We start from the raw sequence: 9,746 nt of genomic DNA on the forward strand, positions 1-9,746 counted from the left end.
TGTGAAGACCTCCCCAGAGGTTAAATACCTGGGTGCTTCCACACCAGTTTGTCAGACTAGTTTCAGCCTAGTCAGACAAGCATGAACTGATGAAGCCTCTTGGATAAGAGGTGAAACGTCTTCTAAGACAAAACCAAGTCCAGTTGCGTTCGATTCAATTGCCTTGAGATAACCATGACCTGGATGAATGAGAATATCCACAGGCACAATGCTCATTACTGGCTCTTAAGAGACAGGACATCAGTGCAATTTCACAGCAATTTTTAAAGTGCAAACTTATTACACTGCACTCAAGAAAGGAGTCTGAATGTATGGCTACAGGTATTGTAAAAATGACCATCTTTTGCTATCGATGCATTTGAAGAAATATTACAGAATAAACAAGTATCATGATGTCGTTACTTGGAAATCATTGCAGAGAAGTGGAAAAGGATATTCGTCAATTTAAAAGTAATAGTGCCCTTTAGAGCATGTGTAAAATGTAGCACAGAAATTTAGAGCTTTGGGGGAAATGAACTGAATGTTTGACCAATAACCAGTTTTGCATTGCCCGACTATTTCCAGAGGAACTCAGAAATACTATGACATAGACAACTCAGCGTTCTGCAGGTCAAACATGTCATCACTATCTTGTGGGAAAACAGTGAAGCTATTTACATCAAAAACTGCACTGCCTTAAACCCACTATTTAGTGTTGTTTCAGGTAGAGATGGAATGATCCACTAATTTAAAGGCTCATCTGATGGCAAAATACAACAGTCATTTATAATATCGTGTGACAGGACATTTACAACTAAGGGAAGTCTTTCATTGTGATAATTCACACCAGACAAATGTATGCTTGCAAGTGTTAGATAACTTTTGCCCCATTGTGTTGCAGCAGCAGATGAACCAAGTTCAGCCTTTTTGCCTGACAATGATACTGAAATATTCAACTACAAGTGGTGACTCTCAGCCTTCTGCAGGCCGAACATACTGTACCATCACTGTCTTATAGAGAAATCCATAAGTACTGCTACTGGTAGTACTTTTTCATACCAATCAAATCATACCATGACCAATCATGGTATCTCTGCATCTAATATATCTGGCTCCTATATCCTGTATATTAGCTCTTTGTGAGCAGCACTGTAAATCAATAAGCAGAACTGCTGTATGGTGATATCTATATTCTATAACAATTCTGCATCAATGTGATGAAATATCTTCATTTCTCAGGCATTTAATCTGCTGGATTAGCCAAAAACAGACCGTCTCATCTGAGAATTGAATACATTCTGATGCTGAATTTTTTGTGCAGACTTTTTGGGGAAAGGTGACTATTGATTGAGGTCTACTCCTGTGTTATATGATGTTCTCTCATGTGCATCCTTATGACTGTATTTTCTGAATGTGTCTGTAGAACAAATCTTAAAAGAAGAAAGAAATCACTTAGAAGACATACTTCTGACCAGCAGTGGCAGAAAAAAAGTTGTCAGTAGAGCCATACCTCATAAACTATTTGCTTCTGATATTTGATATTAAAGATAAGCTTGAAATGTAATTTATAAAATATGATTTCTAGCAATTCATAATAAAAGCTGCCTTGTTAAAGAATAGAATGGTTTGTTTTAGGTCTGCCTCTTTAACAAGCACCCTAACGATTGTTTGCTCACACACGTAAGCAGAAAAACAATCTTCCCTTCACCACAGACGAACAGAGTTGTCTCTGTCACAGTCTTTATTGAGTGTGGAGAGAGTCATGTTTTGCTGTGCTGAAGGCCAGTAGCCAATGGCCTGTTAGCCCAAGCAGTGAAGCAGGGAGTCAGAACAAGAACAAAGGCTGCCTAGGTATTGATGTAGCCTGGCCTCCTGGGGCCTTAGACCAGGGGCCGGAAAGGCTGATCTGCAGGGCTAGATAAAGGGCTAACAATCTGAGATCTGGAGACCTGGCTGCACGGTGGACAGAGGATAGCCTTCTTGTCTGGGCTGGCCACTCTGTTCACCTTTATCTCTTTCATTTGTATTTTGTAAAGATTCACATTTTTAGGATTTCATTTTTCCTCTCACTGCTTTGACCTGTCAGACTTGGCTGCCAAACTTGCTAGGCTCCCTCTCAACTGCTCCACCTGTCTCTCTACTCACTTTCTTCTTTTGAGTAGTACTCTGGCAGATAGGTGCTGGCATACTGACAAACTGGGATAGCTTAGTCATTATCTATCATTCAAGGCGTATTTGACTGACAGTTCCTTCATTCAGCCAGCGCTACACTTACCCCATCCTTTCTCTGCCTCTCTTTGATTACTGACCCAGTCATGGCGCCATGGTTTCTCTTTACCAAACGCCTGATGCTCCAAAGCCTTTACTCTGGCCTCTCTCTCGGAGCAATTAGATCTATTGACGAGGCAACTGTGGCTGGCCTGTCATGGGCCTCAAAGTCCCAAGGGAGCAGCCAAGCCAGCCAGTCAGTCAGTCTCCACAATTAGCACATTATATGACAGGTAGGGAGGGGAGGGCCAGGGCCAAAGCATAGCCTCTTTTGCTGCCATCATCGCCAGGCTCAAAGAAGCCAGCCAGATATACAGGTGGTAAATTATTCACCGGTTTGTTCACTTCAGAGCAACTCTGGGGCGAGGGGTGGAGGTGAGGAAAACATACTGTGGACAGCTAGGTAAATATCACCCAGAAGAAAAAAAAAATCATATGTAGAAAAACTCACTCTGAATAAAATGTCTTAATTTAGTTAATGAGGCTGTGAAAACCTCACATTCATCAAAGTACAGACATTGTTATTATAGGGATTGGAGTAGTCATTCTGTTGGCTCGAGGCTGCTTTTATTAAGCCAGATCATACTACAGCATCTCCTCGAGTATACTGTATAATGTGTGTCTCTTTCTTCCTTATCTCTCCAAGGCAGTGCTGCACGCTGCTGTCGTCTGCAAGGCTGAGTGCTGCCAGGAGCTGCTACAGATGGACAGGTGGAGATAGTGACCATGAAGTGGCGCCACTGCTGCCTTTTATCATCTCGTCCTGGAGGCTCCGGTCTGGCCTGACCCCTGCCCTTCCTCTCCCCTTCCAATTCCTTTCCCTGCATACTGCATTTTTAATCAGCCTGGGTCATGCAATATAGAGCCATGAGACCAGAGACCACGGGCTGTCAATCAAGCATTGCCATCTCCTCCCCTTGTGCCGCCTTTATTTTATTAAACAATTACCTGAAGGGGATATGTATATAGATTTTTTTTCCCCTCATCCTTTAACTCTCACAGAACTTTCTTGTTTCTTGTCTAACAGTAAAAATCTTCTTTTCTCATTTCCTCTCTTGCCACTTATTCTCCCTTGTGATTGTGTGGCAATTTAAACTAGACCTAGACAGCACAATTTGTTCTGTAAGTGAAAACTTTGTGTCTTTTTAGTTTCATCTGCAGTGGCATGATCTTTATGCTTGGCGAGACCCAACTGGACAAGAGGAGTATGGCTGTGCTGTAATTCATCTTAAGGTCAAATTGACTCTCTCTCCTGGATCACTTCTCCGTTGCGCTGCCAAGCCCAGGAGGAAACAGCAGAGGAGAGGGCTGTAACTCAGTCAGTGTTGGTGGTGTCGAAGATGTTGGCCTGAAGGGTAAATGGCAGGAGCACAAGAAGTGGGTAGAGGGCTGAACAATTATGTTTATAGCATTGTGACATCGCATTGGTTCACACTTGGCTGGTTTAAGGGAATAAAAAGACATGGCGGTATTATCTGGCTCTTGTTAATTGGATGTTAATGTTAATGCAATGACTCTTTCATTATGCAGCCAGTCCCGCTGCCCATGCTGGCAGAGAGGATGGTGGACACGCATGCCCGTCACTCTAACGTGTCCTTATCGCTCTGACACTAGGAGAGACCATTATCACTAATTTGAGAAAATATCCTACCAGTTAGACCTGGAGCAGTGCAGAAGTCAACAGAGACGAGCAGAGAGATTAGGGTAAACACAGCTACCACTTGCCGGGGGCAGCCTCAAGCGCTAATTACAGATTTTGTGTGTTTATAATTATGGAGGGAGCTCAAAACGCCAGCCTATTCCAGGGGGTGGATTGATTCCGTGTGTGGCCATCCGTGTGCACTCTGTGCTTTTGCAAATTGGCCTTTCAGAGGGCAACCTAAAGTGCTTACTGCTCTGTACTTGTTACTGAATTAGAGAGAGTTTAGGGTGTCAGCTAATTGGTCTGAGCGCAGCATCTTATAGAATTGTGCTTGCATGTCCTGAGGCTGTCAAGTAGTGTGGTCGGCAAAGGATGGATTCAAGGTGCAGAACCAAACTGAAGAACAGGGATTCCTTCTGACAGGGCTTAGAGGATATGAAATAGTAGAAATGATGGAAGTATCTTTCACCAAAGTCTTTGAGAAAGGAAATAGTATGGCTGCTGACTGGAGAGGTCTCTTCTCAGCATGTGGCACCAATAACAGGCTGATGAGTGGCTCTGAACACAGTCAACATGGAAAATCAGCAGGGAATAGTGACTGCATACAGTAGTACATACAGAAAAAAAAACATGGCTCTGTAAGCCCGTGCAACCAAAACATACAGAGACTTTTACTTTTCCTATATATCGATGCATACATGTAATAAACAAAACAGTACATGCAGTCCAGGCAAAAACACCAGTGGCATTGATGCAATTTGTATTTAAACTCCCTTTTGAATCAATTTATTTTTGCAAATAATGCTGATACTACTTAATTTAACATAATGTATTAGGATGAAAGGAGAGAAAAAAGGAAACTCCTAAGCACAGCATCTTTGGTATTTACATATAAAGAAGCTGAAAAAAAGTTGAGGAAACTCTAAAACAATTATAGCTGCAGCGCAGCGATGGGTCGGGTCCGGGCATTTTTAGGCAATTCTGAGCAACAAGCAGAAGAATTGGAAGACATCTAGGAATTTAGCAACACAATCTGCCTTTTGCATCAGCTGAGGCTTGAACTCACACCTTCTGATACGAAGAATCAATTTTTATCTCACTGAGCTAATTAGTCAGTGACAATTCATGCGTAGCTTCACAAATTGACTAAGCCAGACGTGCAGGTTTAGTAGCTGTCCATGCATGGAAAAGCAGATTTCAAACCACTGTAAAAAATTCAGTTATTGAAACAAAAATCTGAAAATACACATATTGCATCTAGACAGCATGGAGATGTTGGTAATTTATTTTAACAATGATTAATTTGCTTCATAAGTGAAAAACTGATGTTTAACTAGTTGAGCTATGTGCAAAGTGAGAAGCCTCAGATGGTTTCACACTGAAGTATTGACACTGGATCTTTGTGCAAAGTTTGGTTTATTTTCAAGCATGAGAAGGCAGATTTTCTAGCAGAAAAAAGATTTGAAGATGCTGCACAGTGATGAGTCATGCTCAGGCAATTTTAAGCAGTAAGCTGAAGCACAAGAAGATGTTTACATTACAATGTGGATTCTGCACCAGTTGAAACTCGAATCCGCAACCTCTGGAACCTAAGACGGTCATCTACCGCTCTGAGCTAATTGGCAAGAAAGCAGCTATCCGTGCATGGAAAGGCAGATTTGAAACCACTGTAAAAAATTCAGTTATTAAGACAAAAATCTGAAAATACACATATTGCATCTAGACAGCATGTAGATGTTGGTAATTTGTTTCTAACAATGATTGATTTGCTCAATAAGTGAAAAACTGATGTTTAAAATTGCCATTTTTACATTGACTCCAATTGTTCACATTCGAGCAAAATTCAAAATGCTGTCAAAAATTCAGTTTTTGAGATAAAATTCTGAAATTTGCCACACATCATCTACCATGACTCTAGAATTTTGTCATTTTTTTCATGAACACTGAAGATTTATTTAGCAAGAATTTGCATGTATACAGTACCGTTTTAAGAAGTGATGAACTTCATATTTTTTAATAGGTTTAAGTGTACAAAAGTTTCTTCAGTATTGGGGCTACGGTTTGATAAAAGTTGTGAAGTTGTAGCACATATGGTTGATTTGTTATGAATTTTCAAAGTTTTGAACTTTAGACGCTTGCTGTAGCGCCACCATCAGGACAATTGGCTTGAGTTTACAATCCGTACAGCATACAACACCCTCCTGTCCTTTTCAACCCTGCTTCAGATAAGGAGACCCTTTGGTGGATTCCTGATGCTCCCATAGTTCCTTGCATGCTTTCACTTACCACACAAGCACAGAAACACTCGTCTCTACATTTTGCCAAATGTGCCATTAAAATAGCAGTGTGCGAGGTACAGGCGCACCTGGCTTTTAAAGGAATGGGACATGACACTGATTGGTTAAATTATCAACCACTTATGTCACACCCAAAACACACCTATTAATAATTAAAGGACTAAATATAACCCATTTGCACCTTGCACCTTTGTGCCCAGATTATGCGCAGTTTAACTAGAAAAAGAAGAGTTGGATATGCCCTAAATGCATTTGGGCCATACACTTAAGACCATGCACTACAGATCATTTAAACAGGGCCCTTTGCGTTTCTACTCTGACTTTAAGTGACCCCATGTATGAATTGCGGAGCATCGACCAGCAATGTACACTGCCATTTGCCACATTGTTATTTTTGGTATCAGCATCTAAAGCAAACTGCTTTGATTTGCATTGGCCTCTATTGTTTTTCACTAACTTCATATGCATTTATACTTTTCCGAAATGATATTTTGCATCCTATTTGAACACAACTTGATACTGTGAACATTCTTGTTTGTGTAAACCAGTGATTGATTGATTGATTGATTGATTGACATTCTTGTTTGTGTAAACCAGTGATTGATTGATTGATTGATTGATTGAAATTTTTATTGGTAAAACCAAAAGGATAAAAACACAATACAGCCCAAAGGCTTGTTTCCATTGTGGTCCTTTGGATATAGAACATATATGGACAGGAAACAAAGACAGTACAAGAGCCAACATATATATGACAAAGACATTGCAATACAACAGCCAATACATAAGACAGACAATACATAGACATCACAGCATAGAGAGAAGACATATTAAGGAATAGCATATGAAAAATACATGAATTAGCTAAACTCCATACTATCATGGCTGATTTGTAGTTAGGATAGATTATTCATCATCCAGCTTTTTAGTTTTAAAACTTGCTAAGGAAGTGGCTAATTTAATATTTGTAGGTAACCCATTCCACAAGACTGCTGCTGAGTATAGGAAGGTATTTTTCCCCATAAAAGTCCTAAAACGCCAAGGCACGAAATCAGTAGAGCTACCCCTAGTGGAATACCCATGAGTGTCCCCAACCCTTACAAAATAGTCCCACAAATATTTTGGAACTGATTTGTTAATAATCCTGTGAACTAGGCACAACTTGAACTGGGTTACTCTCTCCTCTACTCTGAGCCACTTCAGACTGATGAAGTGAGCAGGAAGGAGGTGGGTTCTGGGATAGAGTTTGAGTATTACTCTAATTACTTTGTTTTGAGAGGTCTGAAGTTTATTTTTCTTTTTAAGACACAAAAAGAAAGAGTTGTTTAGTTCTTACCAGCCCAAAGATACTGATAGTACTGCACCAGGTCTGAGGCCAACACCAGGGGATGGTTGGAGTTGAAGGGTGGTTGCAGCTCATTCCACTGTGGAGTCCTGTTCCAAAAGACCAATCAGCTATGAGACTGACTGTATTAGAGGGGCGGGGGGGGGGACTTTTTCTAGGATGAAGCCGTTAACACAGTGTTACCTGGCCAGAGTCCAGCAGGCCCTTGGACAGGTGCTGAGCTCCAAAGGTGTGTCATCACTAATTTTTTGAGCAGTGCTAATTGGCCGGGGCTCCAGAACATGCTCCACCAAGTTACCATAGCAACTGATGATGTACAGCGAGTCGACAACCGACTGCCTGGACTGATCTATGAAGAGGATGTAAAATAAGGCAGTGATAAAACTATTGATTAAGCTGAAACTACATATGATTATTAAAAAGTGCATTCTCAATATTGAGGAGAAACTGTAGGCAGTAAAACATGTGTCAAGATGTATCCATTTGCAAATGCAAAAGGGCCTGTGGCCACAATCTAACCTTTGTCCCTTTTCATGTTGGGGTTGGTGATGAACCAGGAGCGAGACGAGGCAAAAATGGTGGCCACACAAAACTCTCCACCACTGGACTTGCTCGGGGAAATCTGAGGGGGTGGCTTAACTTTGCTTTAGGAAGAAAAAGAGTACAGTGATGAGACAAAGTAAAAACTATACTGCAGAGTTTGGGGTCTCAAAGGTGCTCCGTGTTCTGTTTGAACACTTTAAAGAGAATAGTTCCAATTTCTTTTAGTGTGGTTGTACGGGGTATTTATTCATGGTCTGTGTACTACATACAGTAGATATCTGTTGGCATGCCCCCAGTTTGGAGAAGCGGCAGAAGTACTGACACAGAAGCTACGAAAATGTACTTTTGTGGATTAGGGGCAGCGGCAAAAAAAGTCTACAGCAGTTTAAGTATACGCTATAGTGAGAGTATTTTCACCACTTTACCTTTCCATTTGACAGCCCTCACAGACGGGGAAGCCATTATTGGCCTAAGTTCCCCTTGTCAAAGCCACCAGACTTCAATTTACAAGAACAGTAATTTTGGTTCGCTGAACACAAGAGCTGCTGGTCTACTGCTGCTTTGATCAGTTAGTTTGTTTGTGTCATTGTGTGACTTTCGTGAATCCAAACTAAACTTTTTAAACGCCAAAGTTACTCAATAACACAAACAAAATTCCTAGTGGAGGCATTGGTCGACCAGCAGCTCCTGTGTTCAATGATGTTAAATCACTTTTTTTTCTCAATGTAGTCTTTGAAGAGAGCAATATAACAACTTGAGTTCCCCATTGTAAATCACTGTCTGACTGTAGGTGAAAACACTCTCAATATAGCATACACATAAAATGATACTGATTTTTTTAGGTGGCGGAAATGTGTTTTATTGCTGACCCCTCCACATCGCTTAGCTTCTGTGTGAGACTCAAGTCTACTTCTCTAAACTGGGGGTGTGCCGACTGACATCGACTGTATGTTGTACAGTGGATAAGTATCTCAAACAAACCCATTTCAAAATATCTGAACTGTCCCTTAACATGTCAAACTGAAATTACTTGTGATTGATCTGTAACCAAATGAGACCATTGAGAAGGAAACTGCTAATTCCATGCTTATACCAAATTAAAGTTTGGTGCTGTAGAGCAGTTCACTCATTCTCTTGTACAGAAAAAGAAATTTTCTTCCAAAAGTGACTTTTTGGCCAAAATTTTGAACGACAAGAACTACACAGCACCTTTGATACCAAGATTTAAATTTGTGTATGTTCCATGAATGAATGGACAGCCACAATCCAATTTACAAGAAGTGTGGATTTTCAACAGTGTAACTCAAGAAATGTAACACCTTAGAGGAAAGTATATGAAAATTACACACATCATGATATCTAGCAATGATATAACAATAATTATACAACAGTTAGTTCCGGCCCTGCAATCTGATTGGTCGAGAGACAGTAAAATCGTGACGATATTGGAGTACAACATCACGGTTATTTCACTGTGTATGTATCACTCCACGTCACAGCTGATTGCAATCAACAATCAAATCAAAACTGACGGTTAGTGTCAGTTAGGTCAGCAGTTGCGTTGTAGGCTAATTAATTCATCCACTGTCAAACAGCCAAAAATATCGATTTATTTCCTAAAATAAGTTTTGAATTGAACTATGAATGGTCATCAGAGGAAGATGAGGGAGAG

General features: G+C 40.6%; 1 protein-coding gene across 7 annotated transcripts in view; it reads right to left on the reverse strand.

Annotated features, from left to right (window-relative positions):
• bcas3 (BCAS3 microtubule associated cell migration factor) overlaps nt 1-9,746 on the reverse strand; it is a 939,536-nt gene that overhangs the window by 564,349 nt on the left and 365,441 nt on the right. For all 7 annotated transcript variants that reach the window (XM_050055595.1, XM_050055587.1, XM_050055619.1 and 4 more), the window contains 3 exons: nt 8,051-8,175; nt 7,715-7,880; nt 7,523-7,620 (listed from right to left, as the gene is read on the reverse strand). In XM_050055595.1, coding sequence (XP_049911552.1) covers nt 7,523-7,620; nt 7,715-7,880; nt 8,051-8,175 — 389 coding nt within the window. The remainder of the gene's footprint in view (nt 1-7,522; nt 7,621-7,714; nt 7,881-8,050; nt 8,176-9,746) is intronic.

Source organism: Epinephelus moara, chromosome 2 (assembly GCF_006386435.1).
Source record: "Epinephelus moara isolate mb chromosome 2, YSFRI_EMoa_1.0, whole genome shotgun sequence".
In the NCBI taxonomy this organism is placed as follows: Eukaryota; Metazoa; Chordata; class Actinopteri; order Perciformes; family Serranidae; genus Epinephelus; species Epinephelus moara.